The 26,503-nt window shown below is 62.0% G+C and overlaps 1 protein-coding gene across 3 annotated transcripts in view; it reads left to right on the top strand.

The window, feature by feature from the left end:
- The window catches only part of LOC117646061 (protein rhomboid), a 153,744-nt gene extending 127,540 nt beyond the window's left edge, over window positions 1-26,204 (top strand). For all 3 annotated transcript variants that reach the window (XM_034386725.1, XM_034386727.1, XM_034386726.1), the window contains 6 exons: window positions 747-864; window positions 7,872-8,014; window positions 20,945-21,057; window positions 23,178-23,278; window positions 23,992-24,046; window positions 24,185-26,204. In XM_034386725.1, the coding sequence (XP_034242616.1) occupies window positions 747-864; window positions 7,872-8,014; window positions 20,945-21,057; window positions 23,178-23,278; window positions 23,992-24,046; window positions 24,185-24,582 (928 nt within the window). In that variant the 3' untranslated portion in view covers window positions 24,583-26,204. The remainder of the gene's footprint in view (window positions 1-746; window positions 865-7,871; window positions 8,015-20,944; window positions 21,058-23,177; window positions 23,279-23,991; window positions 24,047-24,184) is intronic.
- Window positions 26,205-26,503: the final 299 nt, after the last annotated feature.

The raw sequence follows: 26,503 nt of genomic DNA, 5'->3' as shown, positions 1-26,503 counted from the left end.
CGTCCAAGGGGTCTTTTCGGCAGTTCGTATACATGAAGGACCGATAAACACCACAAGCGCCCGCTCCTAGGGTGTCGCCGACCAAGTGGTTTTTTTTTCGGAGCTTTTCCCCGCCCGCCGCCGTGACGCCGCGCCGGGCCCCCGGTCGGTGCACGGCGGGGCGGGGCGGGCGGGGCGGGGGGGGGCGGGGGGGGGGGGCGGCGGGGGGGGCCCGAACGGCTACCGACGTACGGGTGTGTAGCCGGCGCCCTCATGACGCGCTGCACACTGACCTACCTCCAAGTGTGGCGGGGTGGCCACCGCGGCCCGGCGGTGATGAGGTGTTCGATGCGGGTCGGTCTGGGGCCGTGCCGCCGTGCCGCCGTGGCCGAAGAGGTGCGGCCGGTGCGGCCTCGTGTCCCTCGTGTCCCCGTCGCCGAGCTCGCGTGTCTACAGTGCCGACGCCGTCCCGGCCCGGCCGCCGTCTTTGTCCCCGTGCACCTGTCCCTCTCTCTCCTCTATCTCTCTTCTCCTCTTTTTCTCTCTCCCCTCTCTCTCTCTCTCTCTCTCTCTCTCTCTCTCACTCCCTCTCTCTCTCTCTCTCCCCCTCCCTCTCTCTCGTGACGCTGCGCTCTGCAGCGGCCACACTTTCTGCACGCTGCCGTCTTGTCTGCCTGTTCCCCCCTCCCGTCGCGTTTGCCGGGTTTGTCCGTTTTGCCGCGAATCGGGCCGAACTGACGTTGTTGCTTGTTTCTCTCTGCCCGCAGGATGGTGCGGATCATTGCTGATGAGTTCCTGTCTGAGGAACGCGACCGCAAGCTTTATGCCGACCAATACACATGCTGTCCGCCCCCACTCTTCATCTTGTGCATCACGCTCATTGAGGTAAGTCGAGCTTGGAGCTTGTCGAGCGTGTAGCCGCCGCGCCGCAGTAGCCGCTGCACTGTGGGCCAGAAGACCGGTGGAGGCGGCCAAAACTCTAGACGCGTTTTGAGCTCCAGAGTCGCTAAATGGGACTGGAACCGAACGTGTGACCCCACCAACGGATTGCTCTTCGAACGAGGAATCCATTGGTGGGGTCGCACGGTCTGTTCGAGTCCCATTTAGCGACTCTGGAGCTCAAAACGCGTCTAGAGTTTTGGCCGCCTCCGCCGGCTTCTGGCCCACTGTGCGCTGGCTGGCTGGCTGCAGGGCCCGCCTGGCTGCGGTGCGGGTAGGCGGCCCGCCGCTCGCGCCTGTCCGCCGGGCTGCATCGCTGCGCGGGCAGGCGCTCTGGCTGCTCTGGCACACTGGCTTGACTTGGCGGAGCGGTCCGCGCTGCACCGCACTGTTAATTTGATTCTCGCGGCGAAGGCCTGTGGGCGAAAGGGAGAGTCTCTCCTCTCTTTCGGGAGCTCCGCTCGGCTCGGTTCAGTTAGCCGAGAGGCCCTGCTCTCCTTGGTGCGGTTTGCTTTGGTTTGACGTCGTCGCCTTGCCAGCCGTGCGGTACCTGGTGTAGTACCTGGTGTAGTACCTGGTGTAGTACCTGGTGTAGTACCTGGTGTAGTACCTGGTGTCGTACCTGGTGTCGTACCTGGTGTCGTACCTGGCTGGTGTCGTACCTGGTGTCGCACCTGGTGGCCCTTGGTCGCTCTGTCTCACTCGCGGCCCGGCCCGGGGCCCGGGGCGGCGCACAGTGGACCAAAAGACCGGCGGAGGCGGCCAAAACTCTAGACGCGTTTTGAGCTCCAGAGTCGCTAAATGGGCCTCGAACCGAACGTGTGACGCCCACCAATGGGCTCCACGTTCGGAGAGCAATCCATTGGTGGGGTCACACGTTCGATTCGAGTCCTGTTTAGCGACTCTGGAGCTCAAAACGCGTCTAGGGTTTTGGCCTCCACGCCTCCACCGGTCTTCTGGCCCACTGTGCGGCGAGGGAGACAGAGAGCCCTCCGCGTAATGAGCGCTCGAGAGCTTGTTAGCCACGACCGGCTTAGTAAGTGAGGCAGAGGCACACCTCGCTACGCGCTACGCCTTTCTCCTGCCGCGGCCCGACGCACGCCCAGGCAGCCCGGGCACGCCTTGTGGCGGGGCGGGGCGTGGTGCAAGCTTCCTCCGCCCGCGCGGGCCGACACACACACACACACACACACATTCCGACTGCGTACAGCACGCGGCCAGATGTCAAAGATTGTGCACGCAAAGCGGCTTTGCTCCGCTGTGTGTGTGTGTGTGTGTGCGTGCGCGTTGCAAATGCGTGTCGAGTATTTGGGGCGCGCTGCGCTGCGCTAGTCGGGCCAGCCTCGGCCTGCCCGACGGCCTGCCCGACGTAATGGACGTGGGAAGCACCCGTAGGGCCCGGCGGCCCGGGCGGCGTGCTGCCGGGTATCCGCGGCGGGTACCCGAGTGGAGGGGGAAGCCGTCGAACGGGTACGGCCGCGCGCGCCTTGTGTGTGTGTGTGTGTGAGCGCGAGGCAGCAGGCGATGATTATCTCGAATTATTGCCGAAGATTATCGTAGTTTAATTTTGAGACACTCTTGGGAATGCGCGCCTGGGCGGCACGCGCCTCGTGCGCCTGTCTGTCTGTCACTGCCTATCTGTCTCTGTCTGACCCGTGGCCGCCCGTGGCCACCCTCGCTCCTTCCGGTGTTGGGCTATCGCTTTATGCTAAGTCAGGTCCATCTCCTTCCCCGCCCGCCCCGCTCCTCGGCCCGGCTGCACCATATGGCGAGGGGCGGCAGGCCGAACTGCAATTCGCACCGCCTTGCCGTTCCGTTCCCGTTCGTTGTTGGCTGCGGACACTTTTCCCCCCCTCCGCAAAGATTCCTTTTTTTTTGCCGTGTGCTGGGTCCTGTCTGGGCCGCGCCTGTCCGCCGGCTCTCCTCGCACATGTCCTGTCGCACGCGCGCGGCGGGGCGGGGCGGGGCGGGGCGGGGCGGCCGTGACGACATCGAGGAGGGCGCTTGTCGCTCCCGATTGGATCAGTCCGATTGGCGAGGCCGGCGAGGCCTCCGAGTGACGCTAAGCTCTCGGTGATTGTGGACCGCGCTGTCTCTCTCGCACTCGTGGGGCGTCCGGAAGGGGGGGGGGGGACGAGGCTGGCGTCAGCGGTGGCCCCGGTCAAGGTGCCGGCCGGCCGGCGTGCAGGCGGCGGAGGGGGCGGGGTCGGCAGGAAGGAAGGAAGGAACCGGGACTCGTCGGTGTCACAACTCGGCCACCCTCAACTTGAGGGCGGTGGGGGTGGAGGGAAAAGGTTAGCAAGGGCACTCTTTCTCTTTCTCTCTCTCTCTCTCTCTCTCTCTCTCTCTCTCTCTCTGACACACACACACACACGCACACACCGGAAGCGTTCCACCCCCACAATATTGCAGTTTTGTTGTCGCTGTGCTGCGCGGCTGCGCGTCTCTTAGAGCTACGTGCCCCCGGGTCGGATCGGACTCGATCGTCACCCATTCTATTCTATTCTCGTTGTGCGCGCCGCCGCCTCCCAGGCCCGCCCCGCCCCGCCGCCCATCGGCCCGGAAGTGGAGCGGAGCGGAGCGCGGCCCTCCGCTGCAGACCTCTGCTGCCGGCTGCTGCTTTGGCCCGGTGTAAATTTTTGCCGAGACCTTTTTTTGCGACTCTGTTGTTTTTTTTTTTTCTTCGTTTGTCTTTTGATTCACTTCCGTCTTTGTCTTCCTTTTTCCTCTTCCTCCTTCCGCTTGGCCACTGCGTGTGTTCGAGAGAGAGAGAGAGGGGGAGGGAGAGAGAGAGAGAGAGAGAGAGAGAGAGAGAGAGAGAGAGAGAGAGAGAGAGAGAGAGCGAGAGAGAGCGAGAGCGAGAGAGAGAGAGAGAGAGGATGGCACCCCGTTATTGCGGGCGTGCATTGTGGAGCCCGGCGCGGCCCCTCCACTCCACGCGAAGTGACTGGAGTGACTGCGGCGCACGGAGGCGCACGGGCGGCGCATCCGCGTGTTGTTTTAATTAACGCGGTGCAAGCGCGGCTGCCTGCGGTTTTAAAGCGCCTCAAAACGCCTTCTAATGGCGCGGGTCGGGGTCAGGCAGCCGTGGCGCGGCTCGGAGCAGCGCGCGAGTAATTTGTATTTTGTCGGCTTTTGGTGCGGCGCGCCTTGTGTGTGTGTGTGTGTGTGTGTGTGTGTGCATGTGTGTGAAAAAGTGACACGGGTGACGCGACGGCAAAGCGTTGGCGTGCGCGCACCACGGCGCCACGGCCGATGGAGAGGTGAAGAGGTTGATGAAAAGTGTGGTGGCGTCGCTTAGGGGCCTAACTGGTTAACGAGACGCGGGGCGAGCGGACAGACGGACGGACGGACAGACAGACGGACAGTCGGAAGGACGGGCGGGACAGGCACACACATGCCGTGGGGACAGGGGCGCGCCGACACGGGCCCTTTGGAAAGGGGGAGGGGGACTTCCGGTGACACCGCGCTTGCATCGCATGCATCGCATGGGGGGGGAAGCGCGCACACACACACATTCACATCCAGACTGCGCGTGCACGTAAATCAGAAAGAGATCGGCGCGATATTCTTCTTTTCTTGCCGTATGTGATTTTAATGAGCCCTCGCTCCTCTGCTGCTGCCATGCCGCCGTGCCGATTGGGGGAGGGGGGGAGGGGGGGGGGGTGATTCCCGCCGTGGCCCCTACGGATGCAGCTGGATCGCCCTCCTCCCCCACGTACTCCCCTTACCTGGCTGGCCTGGCTGGCAGACACCCCGCCAGGGCCGCCAGCAGTGTGCCGCCAGGGCCGCCAGCCGGCTGCAGTGCTCTGCAGGGCCAGTGTAGTGGTGTGCCAGCCCCGGACTCCCGGCGGGGCGGGGCGGGACGGGGCGGGTCGCGTCCGGCAGCAGCCGCGCTCGATCCGGCGCCCCATTTTTCCATAATTTCTTTTTTCGATTCGGACTCGGAAGGTAGACGGTGCGCCTATTCCTTTTTCTCGTTCGTATCACATTTTCTGTGCGCGTTCTTTTATTGTTGTTGTTATTTTGGCTGTGCAGCTGTGTAGCATAGGTGGGCCTCGCGGGCTTGACGTCCGCGACGCCGCCGCCACCGCCCCCTCCTTCCGTCGCGCCGTCGTTCCGTCGTGCCGTTTGCACTCGGCGAGCGACGCGGCGACGCCAGGCGACGCCCCGCCTGCGCCTTCCCGCCCGTCTCTCTCTCTCTCTCTCTCTCTCTTTTTCTCTCTCTCTCTCTCTCTCTCTCTTTCTCTCTCTCTTTCTCTCTCTCTCTCTTCTCTTCTCTCTTTCTCTCTCTCTTCTCTCTCTTTCTCTCTCTCTCTCTCTCTTTCTCTCTCTTTCTCTCTCTTTCTCTCTCTCTCTCGCACCGCAGGCGAAGTGGAGCGCGGACGGGCTCCCTAGGCTATGGGCCTCGCGCCTCGCGCGCCAAACGCTAAACGGTTCCCGTGTGTGTGTGTGTGTGTGTGTGTGTGTTTGATTTCGGATCGGCAGCCACCACACAATACCGATCAGGAAGGGTGTGTGTGTGTGTGTGTGCCCGGCGTCCCTTCCGTTGAGCCCGCCCAGAGCAGCAGGCAGCAGGGGTGGTGGGGCAGCTGCCGGTGTGAGTGAGTGAGTCGACCGATCAATAACCGATAAACTATTGCCGCGCGCCGCCGCGCTCTGGTTTGGGTTCGGTCCGCTCGGGCTCCTGGGCCGTGCGTGAGTCACTCAAGTAGTGCACGAGAGCCTCATCGGCCTGGCGGCCTGGCGGTGCCGACCTGGTTATTGATAGCGTTGTCCTCGAGGATTTTGGAATGAAAAGCACAGCGGCGGAGGGGGGCTTCCCTCGCCGCCGCTTACAGTGTAGCGCCTCGTGGCGGCGAGGCAAATTGTCGCCATAAATCGGAAGACGGGAGGGAAGGGAGGCGAAGCGAAGGGCCACGCGACGCGCGCGACGCCCAGGTTTGTTTTAAAGTGAGCGAGGAGTGCTTTTCTTTTGCCGAGCGTGCCGCCCGGGCTTTTTTATGTTGTTGTTTCTTTTTCGGTTTCGTGTGTTATTTTTTATTCCTCCCGGCCGGGGTCTCTCTTCGGCGTGATATCTGGATTTACCGGCGTGCTGGCGTGCGCGCGCGCGGTCCAGGGCCACGGCCTCGGGGAAGGTGAGGGGGCGGGCCGCCGTTTCCTTCCCCAAAAGCCGAACGGGGGCGGGACGCGGCGGGACGTGGCCATACGGCGTTCTGCTTGCCTCTCTGCTTGCCTCTCTGCTCGCCTCTCTGCTTGCCTCTCTGCTGCCTCTCTGCTTGCCTCTCTGCTTGCCTCTCTGCTCGCCTCTCTGCTCGCCTCTCTGCTCGCCTCTCTGCTCGCCTCTCTGCTCGCCTCTCTGCTCGCCTCTCTGCTCGCCTCTCTGCTCGCCTCTCTGCTCGCCTCTCTGCTCGCCTCTCTGCTCGCCTCTCTGCTCGCCTCTCTGCTCGCCTCCTGCTCTGCCTCTCTGCTTGCCTCCTGCTGCCTCTCTGCTCGCCTCTCTGCTCGCCTCTCTGCTTGCCTCTCTGCTCGCCTCTCTGCTCGCCTCGCTGCTTGCCTCTCTGCTCGCCTCTCTGCTCGCCTCTCTGCTTGCCTCTCTGCTTGCCTCTCTGCTCGCCTCTCTGCTTGCCTCTCTGCTTGCCTCTCTGCTTGCCTCTCTGCTCGCCTCTCTGCTCACCTCGCTGCTTGCCTCTCTGCTCGCCTCTCTGCTTGCCTCTCTGCTTGCCGCAGATGCGGTAACACAAATTCCGGCCGATCTGTCATCCCATTCGGGGGGAACCGGTGTCGTTTTTGCCGCGTGCCCGCGAGCGTGCCCTGCCCGTGGCGGGGCTGTTGATGCAGCCCGGGTCGCCCGGCCGCTCTGTCTCGCTCGCACGCCTGCGCCCTGCGGCACGCCAGCGCGACGGGGACGGGGCGGGGAGACGTTGCACGGCGGTGCCGAAGTGGCGCGGTTTGGCCCGTCAGGCGAACCTTGAACCTCCCCTTGACGCGTGCGTGAGTGAGTCGTGGCGGCGTGGGCCTGCTCTGGGGCAGTGCGCGCCGGCGAGGGCGGCTGTGCAAGGCCTGGCACCCGTCGCACAGTGGGCCAGATGACCGGTGGAGCGGCCGAAATTCGAGACGCGTTTTGAGCTCCAGAGTCGCTAAGAGGGACTCGAACCGAACGTGTGACTCCACCAATGGATTCCTCGTTCGGAGAGCAATCCATTGGTGGGGTCACACGTTCGGTTCGAGTCCCATTTAGCGACTCTGGAGCTCAAAACGCGTCTATAATTTTGGCCGCTCCGCCGGTCTTCTGGCCCACTGTGCGTCGCGCTGCCCGCGGCCGCGGCCTGGAGCGGGGCGAGTAACGCGACGCGCCTTGTCACAGTGCCGTGGCCGCCGCGCACGTGTGCCGCCGCGCCGCCGCGTCCCCCCGGGGCGCATAGGCACGGAGCGCGAGGACCCCGACGGCCTGGAGGAAGCGAGGAAGCAGGGAAAGGAAGGAGAGATTTCACGTTCCACGGAAAGGGCTAAATTAGGATGCCTGTGCTCTACTTAACCCGCGGTGACCCCGCGCCTTACCTCGACGGGGTGCTCCAGGCCTGCGCGTCGTCGTCCCCAGGGGCTGGCTGGCGGCTGGCTGGCGGCAGCACGTGGCTGCCGGCGTATTTCCGTATCCGTGAAACAAACTGGGGTGATTTATTCGTTTGGTGCGTTCCAGCGTTTTAAGGTATTCCGGACAAAAACCGTTTCCGTGTTGGGTTTCGAGGCGCTCGCGCGTCGCGGCGCTCGGCCTCGTTGGAGAGATGTGACAGATGGAGTTGTGCTTGTAAACATGTAAGCTTAGAGAGAGGGAGTGGAGCGGCACACCGGGGAGAGAAAAAGTGATTGGGATCATTCGCCGTTGTAAATCAGGAGCTAAAGCAGACTCGACGGATTGTTAATTTTTTGTGTTGTTTTTTGTCGTGTTGCAGCTGGCCTTCTTCACGTACTACTGGGTGGCTATGGGCGAGGTGAGCCCCTCAGGGCCGGTACCGATAGACAGCGTCTTCATCTACCGTCCCGACAAGAGACAAGAGATCTGGAGGTTTATTTTCTACATGGTGCTGCACGCAGGGTGAGTATTAGGCGCTGGACCGGCGGGCCGCGGGGCCGCAGGGCCGCAGCCGACGTCGCGGAGCCCAGGCCACGCACAACGACAACAGAGACACGCCGAGACACGAAATTTTTCCTTTTTTACGACGGGGTTTGGAGTGAAGTAGTAGTTTTGATTGATTAGTTAAAAAGCGTGCTGCTTTTTCTTTCCTTTTTTTATACTACTTGTATATTATTTTTCTTGGAAATATATGTTTCCATTTTTATTTTGTTGTTCTCGTGGACATGCTTTATGTTGGCGTTGTGTGTGGCGATGTGCGGCTTATAATAGTGTAGTTTGAGTTGAGAGAAAGTGAGCGAGAGAGATAGGGAAATCGCGAAGCCTTTTTGAACCTATGGAGCGTCGTTGGCAAAGTTTGCTTTGAGCGATTGAGGTAATGGGGTGGCGCGGGGTGTGTGTGTGTGTGTGTGTGGCAGCCTGCAGCGACCGCTACGCACGCCAGCACGCGGCCCGTGCGGCCCCACGGCCAGGACCCCCTCCCCTTACGGAGGTCAGGACCATGTGTTGATGTGTGTTGTGTCGTTGCAGGATGCCGCCCGCCGCACCCTCGCTGTTGTCCGCACTGGCCGCGCTCCTGGCGCTGTCCGCCGTGCTGTTGGGTGCCGACGCCTGCTCCAGCCGGTCCACGCCCAAGCCGCGACCCCCCGCGCCCACCCCGCGCCCCAACGTGACCTTCCACACGTACGCCTGCCCGCCCGCCTACGCGGCCTGGTACTGCCTCAACGGCGCCACCTGCTTCACCGTCAAGATCGCCGAGTCCCTCATGTACTCGTGCGAGTGCTCGGACGGCTACATGGGCAACCGGTGCGAGTTCAAGGACCTGGACGGGTCGTACCTGCCCGTGCGGCAGCGGGTCGTCCTGGAGCGCGCCAGCATCGCGTCGGGCGCCAGCATCGCCGTCATCCTGGTCGTGGTGGTGTGCATGGCGGCGTACGTGCACTGCCAACGGCGGAGAGGGGTCAAGCCGCCGCCCTCGCCGCTGCCCGCGCTGCCCGCCACGGTGCACTGCCGACACCCGCTGAGCAGACCGCCCCCGCCCAACAGGCCGCCCCCCGGCCCCCCCGGCCCCGGGCGGCCCTGCGCCCCCAGCAGACCCTTGCCGCCCATGCTCGCCGTGGACCGGACGGGGGTGACGCTGACGCCGTCCTTGGCGCCCGGCGAGTGGCCGTGGCGCGCGCCCATCGTGGTGCCCGTAGTGCCGCTGCACAGGCCGTGCAGGCCGGGCCCGCCGCCAAGGCCGCCGCCCCCGCTGGGGCACTGCGCGCCCTGCGCGCCCTGCGCACACGGGCCAGCCCAGCCGGCCTCGTCGCAACAGTGCTAGTGCAAGTGCAGAGCTGGTGCGCGCGGCAAGGACTCGAAGCGAGCCTGCGCGGCCCCAGAGACAGACTGCCGATACGATAAGTGTACAGCCCATAGTGTATAGTGTAATTATGTAAAGGACAGCTGCGCTGAGTGATAGTGTACATAGAGTGTACATAAAATGTATGTATGTAGCGTGCCGGGGGAGCGCGTCCGCCTCAGTCTTTCCTCTCTATCCTCTATTTATTGTATTTATAGCGAGCCGGGCGCGCGCTCCACGGCAACCAAACTTTTGTTTTAAGTTTATTTATTTTGCTATGAAGTTCCTAACGATGTCAATCGACCCCGCGGCCGTCTCCAACAAATGTGATATTGTTTTAAGGCTCGACTGCGCGGGGCTTCCAGTATTGGCAACACGATGGCTATGTAAACATTCGTCGTAGCGAATTTGTTACGGTTTCGTGAAAGATATATAATTATTTGAAAATGAAAATATTGTACTGGAGTCCAGATGCAGCAAAAGTAGAGCACATGATGATTTAACGCTGCCTTTGCCACGAGTGGAATGAAATGAGTGTACTGATTGTGTCTGACTCGTTGTTAAAGCCTGTAATACTCGCACCATGTCGCGAAAAGAAAAGACTCTATAAACATGCTTTGTAATAGTCATTTAAATACCAAATAATGATAGCAGTCTAGTTATAAGCTGTATACCGTGCCGCAGTGTGCTACAAGAAACGATTTGATTACTGGTGCTCATTTTGATATGAATGGAAAGCTAACATTGGGCCGGCTAGTCAGCAGCGTCCGCACACCGTACCAACTTAGTTTCTTTTTTTTTTTTTTTGTAAATTTTCTTGACTTCTTTGCCGTCCAACACATACACCCCAGTGTTTTAATTTCTTTTTTTAATGATTTTGATCAGATGACGCATTTTTATCATGTTTGATTGTGTTGATTAGTTTTAAACCTGTAGACATGTAAATTTATTTTGTACAATTTGTGACAAATTCTTATGTGCGATGGAAGAAATGTATTTCCTTTTTTATTATTTCTATGTTTTATTATTATTAACATTGTGTACCATCCACTTCCTCAACTTTCATCGAATGTGTTATGTATCCCTATTTTTCTTTTTTACTTATATTTTGAGAAGGACTGATGTATTCTGTAGGGGTGTGTGTATTAGACGGCGTCTGTTGTTTGTGCGGTGGTTCAGTGTGCGAATCACTGGGTTGCTCACTTGCCTGTGTTTCTATCATGTTTATGATTGTCTGTCCATAGTTTAAATTGAGAGAGAGGAGGAGAGAGAGTTAGAAAAGAGAGAAATGTCCAACAAATGAGAGATATTTATGTATATCAAATGCAGATAAACAAAAAAATCATTTCTGTCTTTAGAAATAAATATGTTAGTACATTAAATGAACTTACGTTGTTTTCATTTGCCTGCCAAAGTAGTTTTGCGAGTGACGCTCCTTGGTTCCTAGAATTGACGTCATTTATGCAAAGGCTCCGTGAATGCCGTGTGTGTGTGCTTGTGTGTGGCATAGTTGGTGCAATGCATGCAGGTAGCAGTACTACTCCTTTAGCGACGCAGAAGACGGGGGAGGAAAATGGACTGGCGTAGGCCGTGCGGCACACTGTTCAATGCAGCACACGGTGCGCGGCGTACGGAGCGGCCGAGACCACCCGGCCTTCCGCCGTGCCGCCGCCGTGCCCCGCCGGGAGCCCCTCTAGCCCCGCCGGCCCGGTCAACCTGCTTCCCGAAAACGTGCAGCCTCTTGTGACATATTTCATGCTGCCTCCCTAGATGGCGCGGCGGGCCGGGACTGGTTGCCGGCCGACGTGCGACGGCCGCGCCGCGCCGCGCGCCGTGCCCGCCGTGCCCACCGTGCCACCACGGCGACGGCGGCGACGAACAGCGCCCTGGCCGGTCGGCCCAGCCGCCGCTCCGTTTTGGGTTGTTTCGGTGGCGTCTGAATCAGTCTAATGAGATGGCACAAGGCGCCGGTACACGTAAAATGGAGGGGCGTTCAGAAATGTACAAGCGCTAGTGCTTGGTCGCGTGAGGCGTGGCGAGGCGTGGCGAGGCGGCGCTAATGAAAGGGTTGACACTGCCGTGAGACTGACGAGCGGGCGGGGCGGGGCGGGGCTCGGCACTGTCCGCACATAATTGCTGTCTATGTATTTATGTATGCGCGGATCCCAGCGTTCCCCGCGCCGCGCCGCCCCACTCCTCCCCGCCCTGGCCAGCGACATTGGCTTCCCACGGGTCTGGCCAGAGTTGTGTGGCCGTGTGCGGTCTCTGGGCGGGGCGGGGCGGGGTGGGGCGGCGGGCCCCGTGCACAGGCCGGCTCGGCCACCAGGACCCAGTGTGCAGGGCAGCCGGTGTAGCGGGGCGGGGTGGGGCGTTCAGCGCCCACACCCGGCAGTGTGCCCCCGCCCCGCCCCGCCCCACCGCGCCTCTCTGTATACGTACACCGCAAGGCACAGCCAGGCACAGCGTGCTCGGCGGCACGGCACTGCACGGCAGAGGGCGAAGCAGGCGAAGGAAAGCAGGACTTGCATGCGTCTCGCGTCCAAACAGGAGTGCAGGCCAGCCTAGCCAGGCATATCGCCTGTACCACTTTGGTCTGTTTGGGGGTGCGCCTTGCCGTGCCGCACCGCGGCGCGAAGTGCACGCATCGGGGGGAGGAAGACGGAAGAAGCAAGGAGGCTAACAACCTCAGACGCGTGCCGGCCGCCCGGCCCTGCATGGGCCCCGCCTGGGCCCCGCCTGGGCCCCGCGCCCCGCCGGCCGTTGAACCTTGGCACGGTGTAAACAGAGCAACTTATATTAGTTTACGTTTGTCGCGCGGCGCGGGGCCCGGCCGGCCCGCGGGGCCTACTGCATGCTACACTGCGCCGGCGACCTGGCGACCAAGCCAAGCGGCCAGCCGCGCGGGGTGGGAAGGGAACCGGTGGGGTCGCGGGGCGTGCAGAATGGCGGCGCCCGGCCCACAGCACGGCCTCCGGGAGCACGGCGACGACGGGCGGCCCTCCCCGATGACCCCTTTACCCTCCTGAGTTATTTCTTTGTCACATCCATTATGCGCGGGGATTTTTGCCGTGGCGTTGCGCCCCGCCGTCGCCATGCCGTGTGGACCAACGTGTGTGTGTGTACGTGTGTGTGTGTGGCATTGTGTCTGGCTGGTGTGTCTTCTCCTCGGTCGCCGTGGCGTGGCGTGCCGGGGCGTCTCGTTTTTTATATGAATTTGATTCTTTGTGCTGCTGAGAGTTCTGCCCCCGAAGTGGGCATGTGTTTGGTATGCAGGCAGGAGGATTGAACCTTGGTGACACCGGCGAGTACCCCTGGCTGCGTGGCTGTGGCTGGCCGTCGTCGGCGTCGTCGTCGGCCGAGGACAGCCGGTCGGGTACCGGCGCGCTGCTGGCTTGCGCTGGGTTTGGTGTGCTGCCCGGTAGTACCTGGTAGTGCCCGGTGGTACCTGGACCTGGCAGTACCTCCGTGGAGGCCAATCAAGCTGGTGACAAGTTGCAAGTCACCCTCGTCCTCGTCGCGCTGTGCGCCGCTGTGCGCTCGCTGTTGGCAGGCTGCGCGATGGCTGTGCGCGCTGCGCGGTTTGCCCTGCTGGGCGGCGCGGCGCGGCGTCGCGCGCAGGGCGTGGCGGTCGGGACGCCATGGGAAGGTCTATCCGAGCGGCACGCCCTGCCACGCCACGCCACGCCACACCACGCCTCGTGGTCCATCCTATTAGTATGTATAAGTGTGGAGCTCGGTGCCATGCCCGGGGCCCCGCGTCCCGGGCTTGGGGCATGAGCCTCTAGAGTACTGGGTTGGCTGTGCGCGGCCCTGGCGGCCCTGGCTGGGGGGCTTGGGATGATTATATTTTATTCTAACGCGCTGCGCTGAGCCGCCGTGCTCTAGGACGAACACAAGCACGAGCCCCGCAGCCCTGCCTAGACGACTGTTCTGGTTCCAGCCAGCCTGCTCCAGCAGAGGGAGACTGTTGACCAGCCCCCAGGCCCAGGGTGCGGGCGCGGGACGAGGACGCGAGGCCGTGTATAGTTGGTTCAGTCAAAGTTGGCGGGACTAGGACCAAAGAAAACCTTAAACAGCCGACTCTTTTCAGGGGGTCTCATTGTTTGAGTGCTAACTGCGCCCGTTCCGGTCATTATAAGGGTTCGATCCCTTTGTAAGAGGCAGGTTCCGGCCCATCTTGGGGACTGTTTGCCACACTCATAATGTCATAAAGAATAGGCCTGCATAGCAAAGGCTCGCCGGCCCGCCAACTTTGACTGAACCAACTATACCTCGGTCGCGTCGCGGGCCCGCGGGCCAGGGCAGTGGCGGTTTGATGCCTGCCATTCTTACAGGGTCGGCGGCCTGCTTGCTACATGAGGGACTCTGCAGGGGCGGGCGTGTACTTGAGGCACTTCCTCGGTTTGGCGTCCGCGGGATGAGAGAGAGAGGGGGGGGGGCCTCCACGTAGTCAGAGAGAGAGAAAGAGAGAGAGAGTGGCTCCGCGGGGAGGCGAACCGCCGACCCGCTGCGCCGCCGTGCCGTTCCGTTGGCAGTGCCGGCAGTGCCGCGGAAGGCCTCTGGCCGATTCCGAAGAGCGCTAAGCTTTTCTCGCTCTCTCTCTCTCTCTCTCTCTCTCTCGCACTCCCGGGGCCTTCCGTAGGGGCGCGAGGGAGATGACGCGACGCGAATCCTTGTTCGGAATGAGCTTGCCGGCCACCGCAAGCGGAGACAATCCCTGGGAAACGACTGTCCAGCCCGGCTCGGGGGGCTCTTTAGGCGGGGCCTGGTGGTGTCCTTATGGCGCGGTCCTTTTCGATGCGGTTTCGCTGCTCGGAGCATGGCGGAGCATGGCGGACCATGGCGGAGCCAAGGCAAAGCGTCTGCCTGCCCGTCTCCCCGTCTCGTGTTTTCTGTTTTCTCTTCCCGCTTGGCGGAAATATGAATTAGAGAGCGATGCCAGTCGCGCCGCCTGCTCGCTGGCGGGGCTGGCGGGGCTGGCGGCCGAGTGTGTGGGACGAGGGACACGATGCACTTTGAGGTTTCGGGGCTGGAGAGGCGCGGCGCGGTGCGGCTGGCTGTGTGGTCCGGGGGGTCCGGGGTCGGGATGGCCGCACGGCTCGCCGTCAAGCTGGCCGCGGCGCGGCACAACACGGCCGCCCGTCTCACCGTCTACGGGACGCCCCGCGAGTGCGAGAGAGGCGGAGCGACGGAGCGCTGTTCGGACTCACAGTGTGACGCGCTGACGCAGACATGAGAGGAGTCGCCCTCGTCCTCGCCGCGGCCAAGCCGCCAAGCCGTGGCAGTGCTGCTCTCCTTCCCGATTTCACACTTGTCCGACGAGGCAGCCGGCCCGCCCGCCCGCCGCGACGCGCAGAGCGGCGCAGAGCGAGGCAGGGTGGCGAGCCCCCCGGCAGGTAGGCGACCGACGCACACGGCTGCCAGCGGCTTGCCTACCTCGGCGCCTGCGCGAAAGAAAATAAATATTACTACTAGTTGGCGCGGTGCGCGGTGGTGGCACTGCCACTACGGTCCGGCCGGGTTGGCAGTACTGGCAGTGCCGTGTGTATACACTCGGGGGCCTTGCCGCGCCGTGCCGCGGACGAGGCGCGGGGGCCGGCGGGGGAGGGAGGCGGAGGGGTCATTTCAATAGCTCCAGGTGGTCTAGGTGGTCTAGGTCGCCGTGTTGCAGGCCAGCGGGCTGCCCCGTGACTTGAGACTGTTGAGGCTGGGCTCCGGCCTGGGGCTCCGGCCTGGCAGTAACGGTCGACGACGACGCGACGCCGGCTTGGGAGCTTGTTGCCTTCGCCCGGCCTGCTGGCTGGCCTGCTGGCTGGCCTGCTGGCCGCGTCCAGGTCCAGGGCTTGGCGAGGCCCAGCGAGCGGGCGGAGGGCCGTGGCCGCGCGAGCATATAGTGCGGGATGTGTCACGGAGGCACGGACCGAGGCGTACAGTGTAGTGACCGCAGCGCGGCGGCAGCACGATGACCCAACAGGAGCGGGCCCTGCGGCTTTGGGGCCTTTGGGGCCTTGGGGGCGGGGGAGGCAGGGCATAGGGCACCGCCAGCAGCCAGAGCCAGCACAGCCACGATGGACTCATTCCCATTGTCAGCGGAGAGAAAGAGAGCGACACCGTACCGTGCCCCTCCTGGCCATCCCGGCCCAGCCATTCAACTCCCTAAATCCGAAATGATGACAAACGGGTCGACGGGCGGGCAGGCGGGCAGGGCGCGCTTTGCCTAGAAATGGACGCGTTTCAGGGCACGCCGCCGCCACGCCGCCGCTGTGCGTCACAGGTGTAAATGCAGCGGCCCGCCCTGAGTCACGTCGCCGTCGTCGGCAGCCGGCTGGGTGCACTGCGTGCTTCGTCTCGGTCTCCCTCGCACCCTACGGGACGCCCTGCGCGCCGTGCGTGGGAGAGAGACGGGGCGAGAGCAGTGTGAGCATGCTGGCAGTGCTGGCCGCTGGCCGCCCTCGCTGCCGGCCGGCGAATAACGCCGTGTGGATAATCAGACGGCCTGCCTGCAGTAGCTCGGCTGCGAGAGTCGTTTTGGTCGCTCTGTCTCTCTCGCACTCGTGGGGTGTCCCCTATCGCTGCGAGAGAGACAGAGCGACGAAAACGACTCTCGGAATCAGTCTGCAGAGCCGGCAGGCGGCGGTGGTCAGTGTCCGCGAGGGTGGCGGCACGAGGGGCGAGGACAAGGCGGTGGTCGATACAAGCCCCTTGAGGAGGTGGCGCCGCCGTTGTAAGTACCGGCGGTACCGCGCCACGCCGCGCCACGCCGCGCCACGCCACGCCACGCCACGCCACGCCACGCCACGCCGCCAACACCCGGCGACTGCCGCCGCGCCCTGCAGGGCCCTGGCCACGCCATCGCCGTCACGGGTAGCAGGGCGGGGCCAGGCGGGGCGGTTCGAGCTGGTTCGGCCGCGGGTCGCGATAAGGGTGCACCCTCAGAGCCTCGGACCCTCCCTCGAACGGCTGGTCGAGCCTCCGGTACCCTGCCGTCGGTAGATAAGCGGAGGGAGGGGAGGGGTGGGGGCATCCCTTGTTTGAACGGCCAACTGTCCAGCGGGGGTTCCTCGTTGGCCATCCTGGCCGCTTCGGGACGACCCCCAGCGCGCAGCACAGCGCGCAGCGCAGCGGGCCACCAAGCCGGCCTTCAGCCTTGGCGCGGGTCGCTACCCCCAGCCGTTGCCGCTGGCGGGGTGGGGCGGGGCGGGGCGGGGCGTCCATGAATTCCCAAGCCAGCAGCGAGACCACGACCCACTTGGAAGGGGTTGCCAGGCCTGCAGAGCGATGTCGCACAGTGGTCGTGTTTAGCCACTCGCACCCCCACGGGACGCCCTACGAGAGCAAGAGAGGCAGACGAAAGCGCCGTTCGGCCTGCGAGCCGTAAAGGCGCCGACAGTGCGGAACGGAACGTGAACGGAACGGGGTCGTCGCCGGCAGGGCAGGGCGCCCTTGGGTACTCGGGGCTGCAACGCTGCAACGCTGCAACGCCGTAAAACACGACGACGGCCTGACGGCCACGGCCGCGCCGCGCCGGGCCGCGCCCTCGCTGTCCCCGCCAAAGCCCACAGTCGCGCCAAAGTCGCGTCGTTTAGTAATTCGCTGCCACTTTGGAAGTGGTTGTCACCCCACCGTAATCGGGCATCGGGCGGCGGGGGCGCCGACGAGAGGCGAGCCAAGAGCCAAGGCTGGGGGTGGCGTGGCGCCGTGCCGCGCCATGTCTCGCCGTGGCCTCAAGGCGGGGCGGGGCGGGGCGGGGCGGGGCGGGGCGGGCTGACGGTACGCCTCGTGGCCACGCCATCGGATCCCCATCAAGACCCACCCCAGTCCGCCCCACCCCGCCAAACCGCAGGCAGACCCTAGGGGGCCGGCCGGGCCCCGCGTCACCCCTTGCCTGCCCCTGGCACCCTGGCGACTAGAGCAGGCTTCGCTGCTGCGCTTGGTGGTGGCGTCGCGGTGCGGTGTCTTTGACGGGGGAGGCGTCCCGTCCGTGCCGTCCGTCCCTTGGCGTGCCACAGTGGGCCAGAAGACCAGTGGAGGCGGCCAAAACTCTAGACGCGTTTTGAGCTCCAGAGTCGCTAAACAGGACTCGAAGCGAGCGTGTGACCCCACCAATGGATTCCTCGTTCGGAGAGCAATCCATTGGTGGGGTCACACGTTCGGTTCGAGGCCTATTTAAGCGTCTCTGGAGCTCAAAACGCGTTTAGAGTTTTGGCCGCCTCCACTGGTCTTCTGGCCCACTGTGCGTGCCGACCTGCGCCCTGCATGGCGTCTAATCCCCGACACGCGGGTTATTTGAGCCCAATCACTTCACGGGGAATGAGGCTTGGGATTGTCGTGTGCCGGCGTGCCTTTGCCGCGCCCCGCCGCGCCCGCCACGCCGCGCGCCCGCCACGCCGCGCCCCGCCACGCCGCGCCCCGCGGGCCGACAAGCGGCGTCCTCACGGCCTCTGCCTTTCTTGCGTGCGGACGGGCAGTAAAAGAAGAAGAAGGAGGAGGATGAGAAATAAGCAAGTCAAAAGAAGAAGGGGGCGAACAGCGCGGCTGTTTTGACCTGAAAAAAACACGAGCCCTTAAGGACTTGGTGATAGCCCGCGCGGCCGGCGGCCGGCCCTCTCAGTTTCTTTTAAATGTTTTATCACTTTGGTCATTTTTTCCCCCTCTCCCTTCTTTTTCTGCCGCTTTGGGCACCTTGGTTTTGCAGGCCTCCCGGCCTCGCCTCGCCCGCCTCGCCGCAGTCCGCTTTGCAGTGGAGGCGCGGTGCATCTTGCGTCGCAGTCTCAGGCTGGTTTCGAACCGTGCTTCGTCTCGCCGTCTCTCTCGCACTCGTGGGGCGGTTCGTGGCGGGGTCGCCGTCCCTGTGGCTGAGAAATCGGCCGCACCGAGTCCATTCCATAGTCCATCTTGCAGTGGGCTCCGAATGCGCGAAACGGCCGCAGACTTGGAAATGGCCCCATCCATCGCATGCATGGGGCCGGCCCACCCCGGCAGGCAGACTGAACCAGGCGGCCCCTCAGTGCCGGAGCCCGGGCCGGCCCTACGGGAAAGGCAGCATAATTCTCCCTTTCCCTCGCTGTGGAGGCGGGCGGAGCGCGCTCCCTTCCCACAGCTCCCCTAATTTTTCCTGGCCGCCATGTCGCTTCCTCCCCGGAGCGAAATGCGAAAGCCGAAATCCAAGGGGGGCGAAATCGCGATCTGTCTGGACTCGCATGGGTCGTTGCTTTGGCGCATCGTGTACCGCGTGCAGCCGAGCGATTCCCGAAGATTCGCGCTCTCTCTCTCTCTCTCTCTCTCTCTCTCTCTCTCTCTCTCTCTCTCTCTCTCTCTCTCTCTCTCTCTCTCTCTCTCTCTCTCTCTCTCTCTCTCTTTCGTGTGACACTGTACGGGGTGCTCCATGAGTGTGACCGAGACGGCGACGAAATGAGCAGGCTCGGTGCGGCGTGCGCGAGGCGTGCGCCGGCTCGGCCAGTGACCCTACCAGGACCAGCCACCGCGGGCCACCCTTGCTTGCCTTGCCTTGCCGGCCGCCGCCTGGGCGCCGCCTAGTCCGTGGCACGCCGGCCCGCCCCGCGAGTAGCGTGCCGCGTGCCCGGTCGCCCCGGCAGGCTGAGTCCGAACAGAGCGCCCTGCCCTCGCCCTCCAAGGCGCTCTGTTCGGACTCAGCCCTTCGCCTGCCGCCCCAGCCCCGGCCGTGCCCCGGCCCTACGGCCCTACGGCCCTACGGCCCTACGGAGACCTCGGCAGGGAGTGAATGCCCTTTCGATGCAGTTCGAGTGCCCGGCCCGCCCCGCCACTCCCCGCCCCGCCGACGAACAAGTGCGGGAAAATGACCGGCGGCTTTACCCGGATCGCGTCATTATGCGCGCTGGATTGGAAAAGTGGGGGGCGTAGTACGGCTTGACCTCTAGCGTGGCGCCTAGCGTGGCGCCTAGCGTGGCGCCTAGCGTGGCGCCTAGCGTGGAGCCGCCGTGGGCCGCCGAATATGCCGCGGTGGGGCCGTCACCGTCGCTGTCTCTCTCGCGCCCCTAGAACAGGCCCCATGTGCTGGAGGGACGGAGCGACGGAGCCACTGTTCGGAATCGGTCACGAGGTGCCGCCGCGCCGCGCTCTCCGCCGCCGCCGAGCGCCAGGCCAGGCCGGCCGGGCCGGCGCACGGTGCGCGCATTTTGCGCAGTTTATAGGCAGTCCTGATGGGACGCGCGGCGCGGCGGCGTGGCGGCGTGTCGCACTGCTCGTTCTTCTCGCTCTGTCTCGGTGTCTCGCTCTCGCGGATGGCGACAGGGAGTCCGCGGAAGGCCGCCGCCAAAGAGCAAACACGTCTGGAGCGCCGGCACACTGGCGGACTGGCGCGGCGCGGCGCGGACTGCAAGTTTGGATGGCTTTGGCGCCCATTACTTGGGACTGTCTGCTCCGCTCCGCCCTCCAGACAGTTTAGAGAGTCCAGCCAGAGTCCCGGCCCAGGCCCGCCCCGCCCCGCCATAACAACTTCTCCAAAGTCGCGGAAAGGGGAGACACAGACAGAGACACGGGCACTGGCTTGCATCGGGACGGCGGCGGCGGGACGGCCCGCTTTGGAAAGTAATTGTGTTGTTCAAGCTGTGCGCGGGGAGGGCGTGGCGCGGCGTGGCGCGGTGCAGCGCGGCGGGGGTGGAGAAGCTCGCCGTGTAGAAGGCCAGGGCATTATACTCGTGAAACATACTTTTATTTTTATAGAGCTGCCCCCTCCCCTCCCCTTTCGCCTCTCGCGCTGTGTGTGTGTGGCGCCTACCTTGCCTTGTGCAAGCGACCGTAAATCGCATGTGGTAGCTGAGGCTGATGGAGGCGAGCGTACGCCCCACGGCACGCCGGCACGCCCCGCGGCACGCTGCAAGGAACGCCGCGTGCGTGGCGGCGTGGCGGGGCGGCGCCGAACGGGTACACTGGATGGGCAGCGCGCGCATGCGGCCGCGGCGTCGGCGTTGGCGGGCGCCTAGCCGACCGGCGACTCGTCCTGCCGGTGCCGGGTTGGCTTGGCTTGGGTTGGGTGCGTTTGACAGGCCGGAGTTTGGCGGGCGGGCGTTCCGGGCGTTCCCTGGCCGTCCTTGGAGGGAAGTCGTAAAGGACGCTCGGGGCGGGGCGGGGCGGGGCCAGGCCCGGGCAAGGCAGGAACATGCGAGGTCAGTCCCGTGCTTCTGAGCTTGCCGATGCCGGCCTGGCCTGCCGGCTCCCCGGCCGATGCTATGTCGGCAACCTGGTAGACGATCGACTATTGCGTCAGCGCGCCCAGCGCGCCCAGCGCGGCGTGTGCGACGGCGGGACAGCGGCGACAGCCACGCCCAGACTCGTTAAGCCCTTTGACGGCCTCGGCAGCCCTGGCTGCCGCTGGCTGCCCAGCCACGGTAAGGACAAGGGCGGCCTTGAACTAGTTGTGTTTTGCGGGCGAGGCTGCGCCATGCCTGCGCCATGGCTGTGCGCAGGCACGCGACAGCGCCCTGCTCTGTCCGCTCGCCCCGACTGGCGTGCACCGACGTATTCAAACTTCCTGCCCGGATTGTCCTCATCCCTGTTTGTCCTTGTTGCAGATGGCTGCATTTGCTGTTCAACCTGCTGGTGCAGCTGCTGGTGGGGCTGCCGCTGGAGATGGTGCACGGCTCCACGAGGATCGGGGCAGTCTACATGGCCGGCGTGCTGGCGGGTAAGAGGATGCGAGTTGAAGGAGCGCCAAGACATGGGCGAGCATGTGCGGCCTAGCCTCTAATGGTAATGGTAGTGCGAGGCAGGCCGCCCGGCGTGCACGCGCGCGCGCTACCGCAGCGGATTGCCTACCCGCCGGGCGTTCCCGCGCGCTTTCCCCCGCCCCCGCCCGCCCCGCCCCCGCCGCCCCCGCCTCCGCCCACGCAGAGCGCGGGGCACGCCGGCACGCCGAGCATGGCCCAGAGCCCCACGGGGAGCCGCGGGGAGCTGACGGGGTGCCGTAGCGCACACTGGCGGGCCCGCGCCTGTGATTCCGAACAGCGCTCTGTCTCCCTCGCACTCGCGGGGCGTCTCGCACCGGTGCGAGGGAGACAGAGCGATCGCCTGCCGTCCCAGGCGTGCCCAGGCGAGTCGTAAAGCTGTCAGGATGATCGGCTGCCATCGTCGTGGCGCTGCGAGACCGTGAGCCTCAGCCCAATCGTTATTCGCAGTCTCGCCTCCCTGCGAATAAGGCCGGCCGTGCCAATAAGCGCGCGGCGCGGCCCACCCGCGATCGGCCATCGGCCTGCGATGGGAACCACCAGTCAGGACACAATGCGCCACGCGCCTTCGCCCAAGCCTTCGCCCAAGCCTTCGCCTTTTCGGCAGCCACGAGCCGTTAGAAAGCCTTCCCTCCCGCCGGGCCGGTTACGCGCAGTGCGCGCACGGAGGCATAATAGAAAGCCTGGACGGCCCGGCAGTCCTGGCAGGACGGCGGATGGCTGTTGTTGCAGTGCAGTGCGCTGTTTCATTCGGCCAGGCTGCAGCGAAGGCAGCGCGTTGCGCGGCGCGGGGCGGCGCACGCGAGACGCGAGGACGCCGCCGAGCGCGTGGCCGAGGCTGAGGTTGGCACTGCGTTCTCCGGCCAGCAGACTGATTCCGAAAGGCGTTTTCGTCGCTCTGTCTCTCTCGCATCCTGGGGGGTGGTCACGAGTGCGAGAGAGACAGAGTCACGAGAACGACTCTTCAGACGGCGCTAACGCATGCAGACGGCGCGGCCGGTGCTTCCGGCCACTGCCAGCAGCCAGCCACCTCTCTCCCAAGGATCGTCTCTGTCTCTGTCGCACGTATGGGGTGGCCAGTAGGGGCCCGAGCGAGACAGAGCGAGAAGCGACCCTTGAGGTGGCAGGGACCGTGCCAGCCCCAGCCAGGTCGGCGTCGGCCAGGAGCTCGACGCGGACTGCGGACGGCGGACGGCGCATCGGGGACGCGGATCAGACCGCGGGCCGGCCTGGCAGTGTCGCGGCGGGGCGGGGCGGGGCGGGGCGGGGACTACCAGCACCAGCCAGCGCCGCAGGCTCCGAACAGCGCTTCGTCGTCCTGTCCCTCTCGCACCCCTACGGGACGCCCCGCGCGTGCGACAGAGACAGGGCGACGAAAGCTCTGTTCGGAATGAGCCTGCCAGCTAGCTAGTCGGCGTGCTCTTTACCAGGCCAGGGTTCCCCTAGGTTCCCCGGGTGGTAATGGCAGTGACGCGGGGACGGCCGGGGACGGCCAGCACTGGGACTGGACCAAAAAGTGGTTTCAAGCCTTTCCCCGCTGCGTGCCGCCGTGCCGCGACACTGCGAAACCTGTTTGGCGCGCGGCCTTCAGGGCCTGCACGGCCTGCACTCGCAGCAGCCAGCGCGCAGCACGCACTGCACTATGCTAGCGGACTGGCGGGCCGCACCGGACCGAACCGCACCGGACCGCGGGGCGGGTTCGCAATAGGCGCGCCGATTCGGCCGATTCCCGCGTCCGGTGCGGCCCTGCGCTGCACCGGCTGTCGGGGCTGTCGGGGCCGTGGTATACCAGGGAAGTCCAAGTCCCTCTGGCTCTCCCCGCTCGTCTGCTCGTCGCGGAGGCAGACGCAGTCCTTCCCCCTTCCCCCGCCCCACCTGTCCATCTGGCGACGCCGGCGACGCCCACGCACGGCGTTAGTGCGTTGCCCCGGCACCCGGCCCGCCCCCTCCCCGCCCCCTCCCCGCTCGGTCCAGGCGCCCAAACTGAAAATGAGTTTGGCTGTGGCGGGAAAGTCCGAGCGAATCGTAAATCCTTGTGCGTCTTTTGGTGCGTTTGCTAACGGCCTGAACCTTGTTGCAGGCTCCCTGGGGACGTCCGTCTTCGACACCGACGTGTACCTGGTCGGCGCGTCGGGCGGTGTGTACGCCCTGCTGGCGGCGCACCTCGCTAACGTCTTGCTGGTGAGTATCTCGTGGGGAAATGGGATGGGTGTTCCTTCATTTTGGGCAGCGGCAAGAGAAGAGAAGACGGCCGGGCTTGTGGCAGTGTGTGTGTGTGTGTGTGTGTGTGTGTGTGGAGGCAGCGGTGACGCCGCCGTGGAGCCATGTGAGCAGCCTTCGCGTATTTTACAGCGTATACAGCGCACCGCCCGCTGCTTGACGGCCTCCTCTGTGTCTCCGTCTCTTTCTCTCTTTGTTCTGGCTCTGTCTGTTTCTCTCTCCGACTCGCTGGCCGCCCTGGCCAAGGCCCTGGCCCCCTGGCCGCGCGGACCCTCGCCGTCCTGACTGGGTTCACTGAGTTCCGCCCGCGACAATATAACCGCCGAGACGGACCCCGGCGTCGTCGGCAACGTGCCCTTGTGGCAGGCCGAGCCTGGCCGATCCCGGCCGAGCCGAGTCGTCGGGATGCCTCATTTGGCAAGTGCTCGCTCTATATGGCGTTATACGGCTCGGCTCTGATACCGCAGCGACGTGCCGAAGCGCGCCGGGGCGTGCCAGGGTGCAGTGGAGGTGCCGACCGTGCAGACGTTCAGGTCGTGCAGTGCACCAGCGGGGGATGGCAACGCCACCGCGCGCCGCCGCGCCTTGGGAAAGAAAGTTCAGCCAAATTGGTCGTTTTGTTTTTGGAGCGAAGCCTTTCTAACCACTGCCCTTGTTTGCTTGCCTGCTTTCAGAATTACAACAACATGGAGTTCGGCATCGTCCGCATCATCGGCATCTTCGTCGTCGGTGAGTCCCCGCGTCCACGCGTTTGTTGACGGATACGCCGCGAGACGCCAAACCGCCAAACCAAACGCACGCGCGTACCGCGTCCGTCTCGCCCTCGCCCAATCTAACATCGCCTTTTGGTTTTCGTTTTCGTTGCAGCGAGCTTCGACGTGGGCTTCGCCATCTACGGCCGCTACGCCGCGGAGACCCTGGCGATGGCCCCCCTGGGCCCCGGGCTCGGCCTGGGCCTCAGCCCGGGGGAAGCCCTGGTCGGCAGCGGCGGCCTCGTCGGGGACGTGGTGGAGGCCGTGGGCGTCGGCGGCCCCCTCGTGGGCCCCGTGCTCGTCAGCAGGCCGGTGTCGTACGTGGCACACCTGGCCGGCGCCCTGGCGGGCCTCACCATCGGCCTGCTCGTCCTCAAGAACTTCGAGCAGAAGCTGCACGAGCAGCTGCTGTGGTGGGTGTCGCTGGGCGTGTACGCGGCCTGCACCATGTTCGCCGTGCTCTTCAACGTGATGAACGGGGCGCAGCCCAGCTTCACGCTGCCGCACGCCTAGCCTGCCTAGCCCAGCCTCTCGTCTACACATTTAGCTTTAACTTGACTACATTGTGAAAACACGGCCTGTAAAAAACAAGTGCATGTATGTTTGCATTTCATTGTAAGGTTTTGGCTACGACTTAGAGTTTATGTTTTTGAAGCAATTTTAAATTTTCTATTCTTCTTTTTACTTACAACTGTGACGTCAGGCTGACCTATGAAAGATGTAATTATAGTTATAATTAGTAGGAGAAAGGAGAAATATTTGTATGAATTAAAAAGATTCTAAGACTGACTGTAGATGAGCAGTAAAATGTAGTGTAGGTATTACTGGAAAATGACCACTTTCAAGTTCCTCTATCTTCAACCTTCTCATTTGAAGGTTTATCGTTTCAAGGAACTGCCTTTTCCTTTATTACTTTTGTTTGAAAATGTTTTTTTTTGTTTTTTTTTGTGTTTATAATGCCTTAGAACTAACACTGCTGCCTTAGATAGGAAGTGACAGCTGTTCTAAGAAGTAGCAGAAAACATTAAGACAATGTGTGCTTTTTCACCTGTCTTGTTCAGCCAGATTATTGTTGTACATTGAGGATTGTTTGTGCAATCTAGTCAGCCAACCAATAATAGTTTCCACTGAACAGCATCATCTTTGTAAAGTACATTCATAATTCTATCGTTTTCAAATGACATTTCTTAACACAAGAATTATGTGTGAAGCTTCAGAGCCTTATCAGGATGTGCATTTACATATAATTTTCAATGCTTACTGGTGTTGTGTGTTGTGTTTGTTCAATATTTGGTCTTACGTGATGGAAATTTAAAGTGTGTGTTAGCTTAGCTCTCTTTTGTTTTGTTCTGTAAGGTTGTGTTGTTGGGTTGTGTTGTAAATATGTTATTTTTCAGTGTATTCTGCAATTTGTAGAGGGTTTATTAAGACTTAACATTCAGCTTTCGTACCAAAGAGTTTGGTAGCGTTCGCCGTGAAATCATAGTCCACTTGTGGAACACTTTGTTCACAGTTAAAGTCATGTTGCTATTTGTTCTCTCTGTCCCTTTCTTTTTGTCGACCATTTTCTTTTACTCTAATTTGGTTTAAAAATCAATGACTGCAAGTTAGTGGCAACTAGATATTAATATTTTCTCAGAAAATAAATATTTATGTACTGTTTTGTAAGTTTTTTTTTGTTTGCAGTCTCTAACTTTGACAATAATAGTTATGGTACTTGATGCACACTTCCAGCATTCTCTCCTCAATGTCAAGTTGAATTCAATGCAGTGAAAATGTAAATTTTGTATTGCTAGTTTCTTTGGAACTGCAATCCAATATTGAGGTGAATGATTTTGTTTAACTTGTACTTTTGATTTTCAAAGTATAGTTACTCTAGTTTTGTGTTTGTTTACTTTTTCTTCTAAAAATATTATGTTTTTGGCAGTTAGGTATGAAAAAAAAATTGTAGCTGAAAAAGGACGGCTCTTCAATTTTAACTAATGAATGTAACTATCTGATAGTTGTTTTCCTCTTGTAATTTTGTTTTCTGCAAACTGCCATAAATTTGGGAGTGTGTCCCTGAAGGTATTCTTGCTCTGTATTACATATTTTGTATTTTTTGAAGCAAATATATATTTAATTATGACACCTTACTGGGGAGCATTGCCTTATTCCGTGATTGGAACCCTGATCCTTCACCGCGGCGGCAGTTTCCTACGCGCTCTGAGCCACTTATAAATACATCTCTTACAGGCTCAACCCACAAGGCCCCGCCCTGAGCTAGTAACTTATGAGTTGGAAAAATAACTTTAAATTTCTGCACAGAAATATGGCCATACATGCAGTTAAATTGTTGCTAAAAAAGGCTGTTATTCTCAAAATATCCCCCAACAGAGTGGGACTGAACAACGCATTATTTAGATTTCATTAAGGAAAAATGCAAGAGATAAGG

Source organism: Thrips palmi, unplaced genomic scaffold (genome assembly GCF_012932325.1).
Source record: "Thrips palmi isolate BJ-2018 unplaced genomic scaffold, TpBJ-2018v1 HiC_scaffold_19, whole genome shotgun sequence".
Classification (NCBI taxonomy): domain Eukaryota; kingdom Metazoa; phylum Arthropoda; class Insecta; order Thysanoptera; family Thripidae; genus Thrips; species Thrips palmi.
This window is presented reverse-complemented; position numbering and strand designations above follow the sequence as displayed.